The following is a 13,687-nucleotide window of genomic DNA, read 5'->3' as shown; positions in this document are numbered from 1 at the left end:
TAAGAGACGCGGATTTATATATCTTTTTTGCAAATTGCATTTTATACAAAAATTTATATTGAATGCAGAAATGTGTTTTGTAACATTTTCTTATCGTATGAATATTTAGAGAATGTATTATTATTATTGTGAAAAGCATTACTCTACTATCATTGCTATTGTGCTGCTACTTTTACTATTGCGATCTTTGCTGTTATTAACTCACTCTTTTATCTACTATTACTGTCGCTCACATAAATCTCTTTCTCTCTCTCTCTCTCTCTCTCTCTCTCTACATCTCTTATCAACATATTTACGTTATATATCATTATTTAAAATTATTGTAAGTAGCATTTCCGCGTGTTAGAGATATTTTACCAGTGTTACAAATACATTGCATTAATTGTGTGTGTGCGCTTGCAAAAATGTTTAATAGTCAAATATATAAAACATATCAAAAACCACGATTAGCATAATATGCATTTCTCAAATTTTGTTTTATTTTTTATTTTTTGAACTTAGGCACACTCATAACAAATAATAATTATCACATGAATATAATTAACAAAATCTATACATTTAATATTAGTAATGTTTAGTAAAAAAAAAACCCTGATTATATAACAAAATTGATTTGATTACATTTGTATTGTTCTTGCGTATATCATTTCTCTTTATCATCAATGATTTATATTGGGATCTGGGATGTCAGATATGTACTGTATAGAATCGTTATCAAGGCTTTGACTATATAAGGTAGTTTTTTATTGATTCAAAAATTGGTCCAAAGAAAATTCTATTTAAAAATATAATTCGAAAAGTGTATAGATAAATTTTTTTATACGAAGTTTCGTTTTCGAGATGTTCAAGTTTAAACAAAAAATTAGAAAATTAATAATTTCTCTGTCTCAAGCTTGCATAGCTTATTAATATCAGAAAATTTCAAAACATGCAGAATATGTTATCCATTTAGAAAATAAGGACGGTCTAAAGTTCATATAGTTTATTCGAAAATTTTAATCATTCTTTATTATTTTTTGGATAAGCTGTTAAAAATCTTTTTAATCATACTTTAATTCTTTATTGAAAATATCGAAGCGCCATCTTTCTGAATTATAAGCGACTACAAATAAAGATCTTTCTTTTACAATAAAAAAATTTTATATAATGGAGCTTTAATTTAGAACTTGATTATAAAAATATAGCAATAATAAAGTATAAGTTAAGTTATAATACTAAAATATATATAATCAAAATTTTTTTAATATTGAGAAATTAGATATTCTGAGTTTTTTTCGACACTTTGCTAAGAGATCATCTTCAAATTCGTCGATTGTTAGGATCAAGGCCGCGCGTATATATCGGGAAACACCTTGTATAGTCAAAAGATAATAAGTAAGATATGTGTACGATTTGAAGATGTGTATAACGTAGTTCCTTTGCTACGCACAATTTAGAATCAACGGCGAGACTCATTTCGATGCATTTGACAAAACTTTTCAGTATGTAGTATGTATTGATCTTGTTTTATAAATTCTTTTACAATGTGTTTATAATATACATTTTACTGTTAAAAAAAATTATGTATTATATTTTGCGAAATGTAAGAAATTCACATTATCAGGATATTACTTATGGTTATGAATAATTATAACATTCAGCTCGCATATTCTTGACTGTACTATAATTGTATAGTACAGACGTATAAGAGAACGATTCGCACAAGAAGTCTGAACGATTTTCTTAAAGTGGTAAAGGTGATAAAGGAAAAAGAACCTAGACAAATTTTTAGTAAATAATTAGATAAGACAAGTGCAAGAGATGTGCTAGAGAATGCACTTTTTATCGTACTGACAGTATATATATATATATATATATATATGTACATGTATGTATTGAAAAAAATGTTGAGGAGATGGATTTTCAATTTGAGGAATTGGAAACGAAAGCCTCGCTTGCCATATGTAATCTTAATAAAACATTTTCAGACGGCTCCACATCGAGTTTCTCTTCTACCACAAGCTCTATATATGTCAATTCTAAATAAGAATTCATTAATAATAATCCGCATTAAAAATTATCCCCAAATTTATTATACAACGATAGAAGATCTTATCAAATATATTATTTTACCAGTATAATCCCCTTCCAATAATACATCCGGTTTATCGATGCATATGCCTCAGAAAAAAATGTTTTTGAACAAATCTCTTTCAAGTACTTTTTTAAATTAACATTCCCTTAGTATCGGATTAGACTTATCAAATTCCCTTTAAGTGCGTCATCGAATCTTTATTACAATGTGAAGTGAATAAATTTACTTTGAATAGGAATGCATGTTATGCAAGTGACATCATACAATGCAATCTATATAAGGTGTACATACAGACACATAGAAATGATGTCTCCATCGAATTTAACGATATTGAAAACTCAACAAAATTTATATTAGCTAAGCATATATATTAGATATTTTGATATGATATTTATTCATTTTTAGTTCGATCTTTGTCTACAGTTCATGCAAGTAATAAATGCCTAGACTTTCGAGACACTATATGTGCTAATTCCGTCACGCATTCTGCGTGTTCAAGAGCGTCACAAGATCTATTCAGATTTATTCTCATTCAATCAAGGATTATGAATCATATATATATGCTCTTAATGAGTAATATTATTCATTGAGAAATGAAGGAAATATGTAGTAAGAGTTTCATTTTGAATTTTGAATTTTATTAGAACTTATACGTACGCAAAACATATATTGATGTGCCTAAATTTTGGTAGTAAAAATTATTTTCATTATATTTCTATCGATCTTGTACGGCGTCGTTCCGGCGGGCAACGATTCACTCACCATCTCCTTTGGCTCACTACAGGATATTCCGTTCTCCACGTCATTATTCGGCGCTACGTCGTCAACCCCACCAATGTGAACGTTCTCTCCTCTCCCCTTCAACGCGTCCTTAATATCGCCGCTGTCAGAACAGTTTCCACCCAGTTGGCAAAGTATTCGCATTCGTACACAACGCGACGAAGAAAATCATTCCGAAAGCAGTCGGCTTTCTCTGTAAATTATTCAGTGGAACTAATACATATATATTAACGTAAGTAATATTAAAATTATTTAATATAATCTATTTTAGTCTGCATGTATTTAGTCGGCATGTAGACAATTCAGCTGTATCATTAATTAGGATATTATATATTTGTTTGACCTCGATAATCTTGGATAGTTAAATTCTAAATGTGATTAAAATACAATCAGTGATTTTTATTACACAATCTTTATAGAGATTAATAGCTTGCTTTATCGGCGATATGAGTAAACAGAATATCTATTTATATATTTATTTCTCTATTTTGTAATTTAAAAATCTAAAAAGATCAACGTTAAATAATTAAATTTATAGAAAGAATATTTCTTTTCTATAAGATACAATTTTCAATTCAAAATTTATATCGCGTTATTTAATCAACATTTTTCTTAGCGATCAAAATCTAATATCTAACATCTACTTTGTTTAATAACATTAGCTGTGCTTTTATTTTTTTAAATACTCCGTATTGTAATCATTCTAGTTTTTAGAAAAGAAGAACACGTCATTAAAATTGTATGAATCATTCTGAGAATCGGAATTTATGAGCAACAGAAATACTTCCGCTATACTTTCGTCATCGTAGGCAATTACATTTAATAACTATTCTTATTAAAAACTAAGTAATTCATCGTTTCGCATTAAAAAACTATTCATCGAAGTTATAATCAATTGGTATCGATTTTATGCTTCTCGTACTAAATGTATTCCAATAACCTCGGCGCTGTATTGGTGCCAAGGTAATAACTTTAGCAAGGGTTATTTTTGAAAGTATTTTTAACATTTTCAATAAAAACAAAAAGCAAAAATTAAAAGTTGCAGTTGATCATAACTTGATAAAAATAAAAAAAGCAATAAGAAGAAAACAAAAATATTACAGTTAAAATTAATTTAATCAATTCAACATTATTAATGATTCAATATTATGGTTAATTTAACGTTCTTAATAATTAATAAAATTATATGAATTATATAAAGAAATTAATTGATAAAAATAAAAAAGTATACGGCTATGAAATATTCATAACGTAAAAACGTTTTTTTTTCCATGTTTTTCCTGTTATTTATTTTTACCTTTGCACGCTTTTTCCTTCAGAAAAATGGTTGGAAATGATTGTTAAATCGCGGTAATGTTGTTTCGCGTTTAAAAATCAATCATGAAATTTATAGACCGAAACCGATCGATATCGATTTCATCTAATTCGCATTATCTATGTCATTCAAAATTCGGCAAAAAAATACCGGGCTGTTGGTGGCTCCGTCGTCTTCATCGTAAACAGATATAAAACGTATTGCCCCACCAGCGAATTCCTTTCCTCTTCTCTTCCGTGCTGCTTCTCTTCGACGGAGAACGTCTTGCAAACCGTTAGTCGGCTACCAGCTAGCAGAACCGATACTGTTTTCCGGAAAGAGCGTACCTCGCCGTCAAAAAAGGTAAAACAAGCCACACCCCAAGTGTCACATTGCCGGTCTGATCAATATAATCCTGCGGTATCTTGCAAAATAACATGCTTTCATCATTTTTGTTATCTCCTAATCATAAAATGGACATACAATTATTTTACTAGTTGTACAAATGTACAGCAATAAGCAAATGGATGTAGCGCATTACGCGATGAGATCATCGTTTGTACATGACGTGTATCATCTGAAACGAGTCAGGGACATACTGCCGCATCGTCGGATCGCACGGTTTACACACATTAATTATGACAGATGAGAAATCATATCAGCGTAGAAAGTCGCTCTTAATATAATTTTATAATTACGATTTACATTACAATAAAACACTTAAAAACACTATAATTATATAAAGAATTTTAGTTGAACATCGCAATCATTTTTATTTTTCGAAAAATCACATATTACTATACTATAGTTAAATAATTAAATAATATTTAAAAATTAGATATACATATTAAAGTTTAAAAGAAAATTACTAAATTGTATTTGAGATGTAAAATAATAAATAATATTAAAATGTTTTCAGGTAATCAGTAAGATGGCAGCTAGTCAATATTATCACGTACAGGTAATTTATGTTAATATCTTATAGCGAGATGTGTAAATCTCGGAATAATGAACGTGCAACATTATGATTCATCTCGTTTTAATTTATTAGTATGAGTGGACGATTTTTGCATAGGCTTTTGCAATATTTCTAAAAAATAATAAATACTTCCAGTGTACACCCACCGTGTATCCGGCTGATCCCTTCGATGCTGAGGAAGATGCCACTCTCTTACGAACTGCCATGAAGGGTTTCGGGACTGACGAACAGGCCATCATTGATGTTCTGGCTCATCGGGGAATCGTACAGCGATTGGAAATCGCCGACAAATTCAAGACGATGTACGGCAAAGACCTCGTCTCTGAGCTGAAGTCGGAATTGTCCGGAAATTTCGAGACAGTCATTTGCGCCCTGATGACACCTCTTCCTCATCTTTATGCCAAGGAATTGCACAATGCCATTTCCGGTATGGGTACTGATGAAGGCGCACTTATCGAAGTCCTCGCATCTCTGAGCAATTACGGCATCAAGACAATATCGGCCGTTTACAAAGAACGTAAGTGGTAATAATAACAACTAGTAATAGTAAATAGATCGCAAGTTCCTATGCAAAGCATTCTGTAGAGATCTATTTGTCCTTAATTTAGCATTGTCTCTTGTATGTGAAGTAGAAATATTATCTAAACAAATTTGAAAATTGCAGTTCTTATTTCGAATAATTAAATACATATTGTATTTTCGTTTATTCTATAAACTCTGATCTATATATATTCAATTTATCTTGTTAGTGTATGACACAGAGTTAGAGGATGATCTCAAGAGTGATACTTCCGGTCATTTCAAGAGGCTTTTAGTATCGTTGTCCTGTGTGAGTAATAATTGAAAGATACTGCGTATTCTGGTCTATTTCGTTTAGTGTTTTTCTCTATTCTTTAATTACCAATCGCATACACAGGCCAGTAGAAACGAGAATACTGACGTTGATGAGGAGGCCGCACTTCAGGATGCCGAGAAACTTCTCGCCGCAGGTGAAGGACAGTGGGGTACCGACGAGAGCACCTTCAATGCAATTCTCATCACTAAAAGTTATCCGCAATTGCGAAGGATTTTTAAGGAATATGAACGTATCGCCGGAAATAGTTTGGAGGATGCTATTAAGCGAGAATTTTCTGGTTCTCTCGAGGACGGCTACTTAGCTGTGGGTAAGAAATAATTAAGTTAGCTATGCAAGTATAAGAATTTATTTGCTATTATTCGCGTCTTTTTTCTAATTTGATCTCTCGAAATATTTTACCCTTCTGAATGTAATTCGTCTACTTTCATCATTCTAAAACTATATAAATGAGTTTTTTTTCAGTGAAATGCGCTCGCGACAAGACTGCCTATTTTGCGGAAAGACTGTACAAAGCTATGCGCGGATTTGGCACCACGGATTCGACATTAATACGCATAATTGTAACACGATCGGAGATCGATCTGGGCGACATTAAAGAGGCTTATGAGAGACTTTATGGGAAATCTCTTGCAGAAGCCATCGACGTAAGTGAGATACGCTATTTCTTGCAATCGTAATAATTTCACTATATTTATTTTGAAAATAGCTGTTTCATTTGCTACTTTTTCATTACGTTTTGCTTTTATAGCGATATAAAGTTTTGATAAAAATATAAAAACATAATAGTCTATATAAAAAAAGAAACAAATAATTTACAAAATGTAAAGCTCGAATGTCTTTTTAACATCAGATCTTTTAAATCGTTTATTTTGTTCAGTCGAAACTGAACTTTATTTATTTTCAGCGCTTTAATTATACAGCCTTAACATTTACTCGCTTAATACAGTAATGCTTTTTATCTCTGTATAATCAAAATTTATTATGTTATGTATTTATGTCATAATTCCACCCTTTCTACATTCATATACGACACATTCCTTAACTCGTGGTCAATAAAAGCTGCGTTTACAGTCGCTGAACTAAACAACAATAATAATGAATAATAATAATTTGTTAACTCACGTGTACGCGCTGTATCTTAGCATTGCATATAACTTTCCATAAATTTCAGGACGACTGTTCAGGCGACTACAAGAGACTCTTGCTTGCCCTTCTCGGATGAAAATATTTTGATTGTACGCAACAGTCCCTTTTATCGAAAATTCTACTTCAGTGTCGCGGAGATTACATATGTCGTATAATGTTTCGTTATATTATAAGGCCTTGGTTAATTTAGTTTATTATATTTTGCTGGTCATTAATAGTGAATATAGTGTTATTCATGTTATTTATATTTTGCGCTTCATCAGATAGTGCAACATCTGTAAAAACGTATTATAAAATAACAAGAAAATACACGCAACACATGTAGAAACTTGGACATTTCTGTACATGAGTTTCTGTAAAGATCGAAAATTAAATCATCGATCTATTGATTGGCACTGTATACTAGCACTAGTAAATTGTTAATCAAAATGGAAATTTGTCCCTTTTTGCACTAATACTATTAATTACTGTCCATCTCTGACTGCATGCACGTCTGTATTAATTACATATACATAAATACATGAATGTCTATATTTGCTTTGACTTGATGCTAGCTTTAATTTTTCCACATTATTTTGCATTTACAGAATGACTGCAGCGATGACTTTAAGCGGCTTCTGATCGCGTTATTGAATTAACGAGCTCGGGAAGAGTTATTTCTGTTATTAAGAGCCCAATCAGATGTTTCGCTCGTTAATATAAGTGTCAATAATCTAAAAAATGCATGCAAATGAAAAATATACATTTTATGTGCAATTAATGTGTACTTTTGCAAATAAACTTTTAGCTCATTTTATTGGTAACATGGGAGAATATCTTTGTTTTCTTTTCCAGAACGATTGCGCTGCCGAGCGGAAAAGGCTATTGATAGCAATGTTGAATTAAAAATAGTTATAATTATATGAATAATTATAACTAATATAGTTATAACCATGAAGGGGGAGAGAGATAAAAAGTGTTTGGGACATTGAGTATATATAAGATAAATGTGCAAAACACTTGTGCTATCATTCTATATATATTATGTAATAAATCTATAAAATTACAAAAATATATGATATATATTTTATAAAAATATAACTATAGAAGAGAGAAGTAGCACTGCCCTATATAAAAATAAACACAAGTATTTTTAGAGTAATATAAAGCTACCATATTATCTTATATCTTTAAACAAAAGCTAACTACTATGTAAATATGGCACAAAAATAAAAGACATGGTATAACATGTATAAAACTTCAAATATAAAAAATATGTAATATAAAATTATTTATATAAATATATATTATTTATATAAATATTTTGTTCAGCATATATACCATAATCACACTAACAATAAGTAATATGGAATATTTTTTCTTTTCAAACAATAAGGATGAGGAATTTTTAGGAATTTCAAAGGGAACGAGGTTGTCAATACAACCTAGCTTTAATGTAATGAATTTAAGTTTCATAATTTTTCCTATAATCTCAAAACATCCATGAAACTTATCATTAATATCTATATCATATATATGCAAGCAAATTTCAATTTCTATTGCATCCACAATATCCTCTCCTACACAGAAAGGCGGTGGGTTTTTACCTAAAAATATACATTTATTAAAATATAACACTAAAATTGCACATTTTTTTGACTTGCAACTGGATATTACCTGAAACTGTCTCATTAATAATTGTAAAATCGTTGTATGTTACTGTGACAGAAAACCCATAATCGTACTCTAAATAACTTGCATTTGCACATACTATATACAAAAATAAAGTTTCAATACAATGCAACACATATAGAATAATATTAAGCAACTAATAGCATTGTGCGTAGCTTAAAAATTATTACTCACATGTTCCATTTAAAGAAAGTGCATCCCATTCTATAAATTGACAGCATCCACAATCATATTTAATACATTCGCAACCATTATCACGTATTTTTACAACATATTCATCTAAAAAAAAAAAAAAAATTAAATTAAATTAAATCTAAAATAAAAAATTAGAAACTTGCAAAGTAGTTAAATTTTCTAGATCCTTTATTTTTTATGGATTAAATAGAATATTGTACACAAATTTTTTTTTATTGTAAATATAGTAATCTTGGTAAAAATAAATGTTACTATAAAAAATATGTTATATAAATGCGTGTCATACTTTCACATTATAAACATATATTGTTATAAATGTACAGCTTTAATACATACAGTATGCATTAACTTGCGATGTTTCAGAATCTATCGTATGTATTATCACATTTTGATTTATTCCTTCGACAATTTGTACATAAAAGTACAATATCAAGACGATGCTAATATTCATCATAATGTTAATGCGATGTAATTGTTTCATATTTTTGTTTTATTGTCGTAATATTTGGCGACAATTATAAAATAGCTTCAGATATTTTCTTTATAGCACTGCACACTATTCTTTTACCGCTTCAATGGATCCTTATCTTACACCGGTATCATATTTCCGCTGATCTACCGCGCACGTTCAAAAATATCACCCGTGTGCACACGAGCGTCGTTCTATCTTCGTTCTAAAAACATGGGTGACATTCTCAAACGCAACCCAGTGTAAAGGAAATAGAGAGATTCGTAAGTTCTTCGGGATTCCCGCGATTCCCGCGCAGAAATAAAGTTTGTACTTTATAGTTGAACTTCTTGCACTTTTCATTCTTTCTCTTTCTCTTCAACTTTTATAATATATATATATCCATCTCATTTTAGTGTATGAGTTCACAAAGAACAAATCTATAGACTCGGCGATCAAACTATGTATTATATTTTCTAAGGTTTAAATCATTTCATTTATCATGCAAACTTCGCATATCCTGATTGGCTGTTATTGGAAGAGCTTCAGGAACTTCCCTAGAGGTTTTCTATCCGATAGCCAATCAGTGTGTCCGACAAACTTTATGTTAATACCTCACAATTTCCGATTTTATGGAATTTAACCTAATATTAAATTTACATTTATTCCAATATGTCTTGTTAGATAATAATATATATCTACGGCACAGAAAACACATATTTATGATCATTTATTAAACATTTTTCAGAAAAGAAAGGTTAGGAAAATTATACATGTATAAGAAATTGTTTTACACAATTATGAAATATGGCTTTCTTAAATTTTATTTCTTTAATTTGAAATAAATGTTCTACTTATTTGTAGTATTTCTGCTCATAGAGAAACATTAGTTCGGATAACTAAAAACTTTCTTAGAATTAAAATAGGAATTATGATTATATAATTATAAAATGGTAATCGCATACATGTGTAAGACTTCCAGATTTATGTTGGTAATTATTTCAATAAAGTTGTCAGAGAAACAATGAAAAATAAAAAAAATTAAAAAATGATACTACAATTCTTACGACTTTTACTTCCGGGAAAAGAAATCTTGTGTGTATAACTATTTCTTGAAATAAATTATCATTACCTTTGCACTCAAGACGGATGAAACTGTGTATATAAAGCGAGGAAAAAAGGGAGAGAGAAAGATGGACAGAGAGAGGAGAAAAACGTGTGCGGGAAGAGGAATGAAAGATCAAGGTGCAATAGAATTGTAATACGCGATAATTGTCGTAAGCGTCGTCCGTGATAGAAGCACACGCGATGATTTATTCCTTCGACAATTTGTACATAAAAGTACAATATCAAGACGATGCTAATATTCATCATAATGTTAATGCGATGTAATTGTTTCATATTTTTGTTTTATTGTCGTAATATTTGGCGACAATTATAAAATAGCTTCAGATATTTTCTTTATAGCACTGCACACTATTCTTTTACCGCTTCAATGGATCCTTATCTTACACCGGTATCATATTTCCGCTGATCTACCGCGCACGTTCAAAAATATCACCCGTGTGCACACGAGCGTCGTTCTATCTTCGTTCTAAAAACATGGGTGACATTCTCAAACGCAACCCAGTGTAAAGGAAATAGAGAGATTCGTAAGTTCTTCGGGATTCCCGCGATTCCCGCGCAGAAATAAAGTTTGTACTTTATAGTTGAACTTCTTGCACTTTTCATTCTTTCTCTTTCTCTTCAACTTTTATAATATATATATATCCATCTCATTTTAGTGTATGAGTTCACAAAGAACAAATCTATAGACTCGGCGATCAAACTATGTATTATATTTTCTAAGGTTTAAATCATTTCATTTATCATGCAAACTTCGCATATCCTGATTGGCTGTTATTGGAAGAGCTTCAGGAACTTCCCTAGAGGTTTTCTATCCGATAGCCAATCAGTGTGTCCGACAAACTTTATGTTAATACCTCACAATTTCCGATTTTATGGAATTTAACCTAATATTAAATTTACATTTATTCCAATATGTCTTGTTAGATAATAATATATATCTACGGCACAGAAAACACATATTTATGATCATTTATTAAACATTTTTCAGAAAAGAAAGGTTAGGAAAATTATACATGTATAAGAAATTGTTTTACACAATTATGAAATATGGCTTTCTTAAATTTTATTTCTTTAATTTGAAATAAATGTTCTACTTATTTGTAGTATTTCTGCTCATAGAGAAACATTAGTTCGGATAACTAAAAACTTTCTTAGAATTAAAATAGGAATTATGATTATATAATTATAAAATGGTAATCGCATACATGTGTAAGACTTCCAGATTTATGTTGGTAATTATTTCAATAAAGTTGTCAGAGAAACAATGAAAAATAAAAAAAATTAAAAAATGATACTACAATTCTTACGACTTTTACTTCCGGGAAAAGAAATCTTGTGTGTATAACTATTTCTTGAAATAAATTATCATTACCTTTGCACTCAAGACGGATGAAACTGTGTATATAAAGCGAGGAAAAAAGGGAGAGAGAAAGATGGACAGAGAGAGGAGAAAAACGTGTGCGGGAAGAGGAATGAAAGATCAAGGTGCAATAGAATTGTAATACGCGATAATTGTCGTAAGCGTCGTCCGTGATAGAAGCACACGCGACCGTGCACAACCAACAATACACATGCCGCGCGCGTAGAACGCCGACGAGATCAGATTATGAGGGGGCGGAGGGCGGAAAAAGAGCGAGCCGCCAGCGAGCAGCGAGCGCGACGGCGACTGCCATCTTGATCGTGACGCGCAACTTAGAGGTCGCGGGCTCCACCAGTGACGAAGCAACTGGAGTTTTGACGTGGCTGCTACGTACCTGCCCGACTGCCCACTCCGATTGCAGCAAACTTGGTGACGAGAAATACGTAACTGGTAAGTACCCCAGCTGGAGAATAATAACAATCGGGCATGGACCAGCGCGCTCGCGTTCGACTTTCACGCGCGACAAAATCATCCGTCGGCCCGATACGGGCGTGCGTTTGTGGTTTTCTCTCCGCCGTGTCCGCGCGACGATCCGCATTTACGTCTGCTGTGCGCGGAGATACCGTGAAATATGGCGCCCCGACGAGAAACACGCACGTATTTCTCATCGCGAGGCTAACGGGGGGGTTACGCGAGCGACCCTTTGACATTCGTTCCCGCGAGATCGTCGCGAGACCATCGCAATTTGTGCTTCCGGGGTAAACGTTAGGCACGAGATAATTCTCGCGTTTCCCCATGCGCCGTGATTCGTCGTTTCCTCGCTACTCCGTAGAGTACCGTCGAATGTGTTTATTGTTCTCACCCGTATTATTTTTAGATCCGCTTATGTAAATGACGCAGTAAGCACCACCGGACTTGTCGTTGGCGGCAAATTTAAACCGCACGGACGACTCGCGACTTCCCTTTTTCCTTACTACTCCGATGAGCTTCGCGAAGATTCTTCATAAAAGAAATGCGTACGAATATATTTACATATTATTCTCTCGCGTTCTTTTCTCTATTTATGTCAAATCGAAAATTTACAACAATGTCATAGCAAATTTTTCAATCAAAAATTTCTTTATCGTATCCAATCAAAAATATATATATATATATAAGTGTTAGATTGTTTACATTTAAATATATGCATATTATGGAGTTGGACGCACATTAATATATATTAGTTTTATATTATTATATATATTTTCAATAGAATACAATTGGATTCATTTTTATCACTTTACTTATCACGGATATATGTAGTACATTGAATTTTTACATTGCAGAGCTCGCGAGGTAGCCGGGCTATGGAAAGTATGGTCGAGGAAAATGGATCAGCCGTCGATCCGTTGTCCCAGGGCTCCCAGAGCGGCGATGCTGCACCAGCGATTGCAACTTCGGTACAATCTATCGATAGAACGCATCAGCAGCAAACTCACCACCTGGTAGCTTCTACCAGCATTGTGCAACTGACACTACCTTCGTCAGGAACAACACAGGTATACAGGAGACTCTCCTGTGTATCTATGTCCGATAATTTGCTTTCTCTTTATTTCGAAGCATGCATATATCATTTATTTTGTCCTTTAATTGTGATTATTTCTATAACATAAATACCATTTAGGTATCTGATCTTGCATAATGCTGGTTGTATCTTAGAAGATTACAAAGTTTCCTTAAGATCACCTTCATTCTTAGATGGTAAGATGTGTAGGGA

At 32.0% G+C, this 13,687-nt stretch overlaps 3 protein-coding genes and 1 long non-coding RNA gene across 26 annotated transcripts in view; 2 read left to right on the top strand and 2 right to left on the bottom strand.

The window, feature by feature from the left end:
- Positions 1 to 252: 252 nt before the first annotated feature.
- LOC115235319 lies at positions 253 to 4,944 on the bottom strand. Its single transcript, XR_003884010.1, has 2 exons — positions 4,320 to 4,944; positions 253 to 3,047 (listed from the first exon to the last, which is right to left on the bottom strand). It is a non-coding gene; the product is annotated as an uncharacterized LOC115235319 (long non-coding RNA).
- Positions 2,956 to 8,368, top strand: LOC115235305 (annexin B9-like). Of its 6 annotated transcripts, none has more exons than XM_029806987.1 (9): positions 3,607 to 3,659; positions 4,382 to 4,511; positions 5,068 to 5,109; positions 5,263 to 5,644; positions 5,877 to 5,956; positions 6,044 to 6,290; positions 6,446 to 6,627; positions 7,155 to 7,218; positions 7,964 to 8,368. In XM_029806987.1, exons 1-8 carry the CDS (start codon positions 3,622 to 3,624, stop codon positions 7,203 to 7,205), a joined length of 1,152 nt encoding a protein of 383 aa, XP_029662847.1. In that variant the 5' UTR covers positions 3,607 to 3,621; the 3' UTR covers positions 7,206 to 7,218; positions 7,964 to 8,368. The 6 variants fall into 6 exon arrangements, with proteins under 6 accessions (XP_029662848.1, XP_029662847.1, XP_029662846.1 ...); XM_029806986.1 differs by lacking the exon at positions 7,964 to 8,368 and adding an exon at positions 7,717 to 7,939; XM_029806985.1 differs by lacking the exon at positions 7,155 to 7,218.
- A 21-nt stretch (positions 8,369 to 8,389) lies between these two features.
- Positions 8,390 to 10,746, bottom strand: LOC115235313. 3 transcript variants are annotated; one of them, XM_029807015.1, is made up of 5 exons: positions 10,576 to 10,746; positions 9,332 to 10,141; positions 8,975 to 9,079; positions 8,786 to 8,878; positions 8,390 to 8,715 (listed from the first exon to the last, which is right to left on the bottom strand). In XM_029807015.1, the coding sequence occupies exons 2-5, from the start codon at positions 9,474 to 9,476 to the stop codon at positions 8,420 to 8,422; spliced, it is 639 nt and encodes a 212-aa protein (XP_029662875.1). In that variant the 5' UTR covers positions 9,477 to 10,141; positions 10,576 to 10,746; the 3' UTR covers positions 8,390 to 8,419. The 3 variants fall into 3 exon arrangements, with proteins under 3 accessions (XP_029662875.1, XP_029662876.1, XP_029662874.1); XM_029807016.1 differs by having other exon boundaries at positions 9,332 to 9,669; XM_029807014.1 differs by having other exon boundaries at positions 9,332 to 10,746.
- Positions 10,747 to 12,017: 1,271 nt separating this feature from the next.
- LOC115235306 (cyclic AMP-responsive element-binding protein 1) overlaps positions 12,018 to 13,687 on the top strand; it is an 8,004-nt gene continuing 6,334 nt past the window's right edge. For 2 of the 16 annotated variants that reach the window (XM_029807004.1, XM_029806995.1), the window contains exons 1-2: positions 12,392 to 12,947; positions 13,257 to 13,415. In XM_029807004.1, the coding sequence (XP_029662864.1) occupies positions 13,278 to 13,415 (138 nt within the window). In that variant the 5' untranslated portion in view covers positions 12,392 to 12,947; positions 13,257 to 13,277. The other 14 variants (XM_029807002.1, XM_029806993.1, XM_029807000.1 and 11 more) reach the window with 12 other exon arrangements.

Source organism: Formica exsecta, unplaced genomic scaffold, assembly GCF_003651465.1.
Source record: "Formica exsecta isolate Colony F162 unplaced genomic scaffold, ASM365146v1 scaffold218, whole genome shotgun sequence".
In the NCBI taxonomy this organism is placed as follows: Eukaryota; Metazoa; Arthropoda; class Insecta; order Hymenoptera; family Formicidae; genus Formica; species Formica exsecta.
This window is presented reverse-complemented; position numbering and strand designations above follow the sequence as displayed.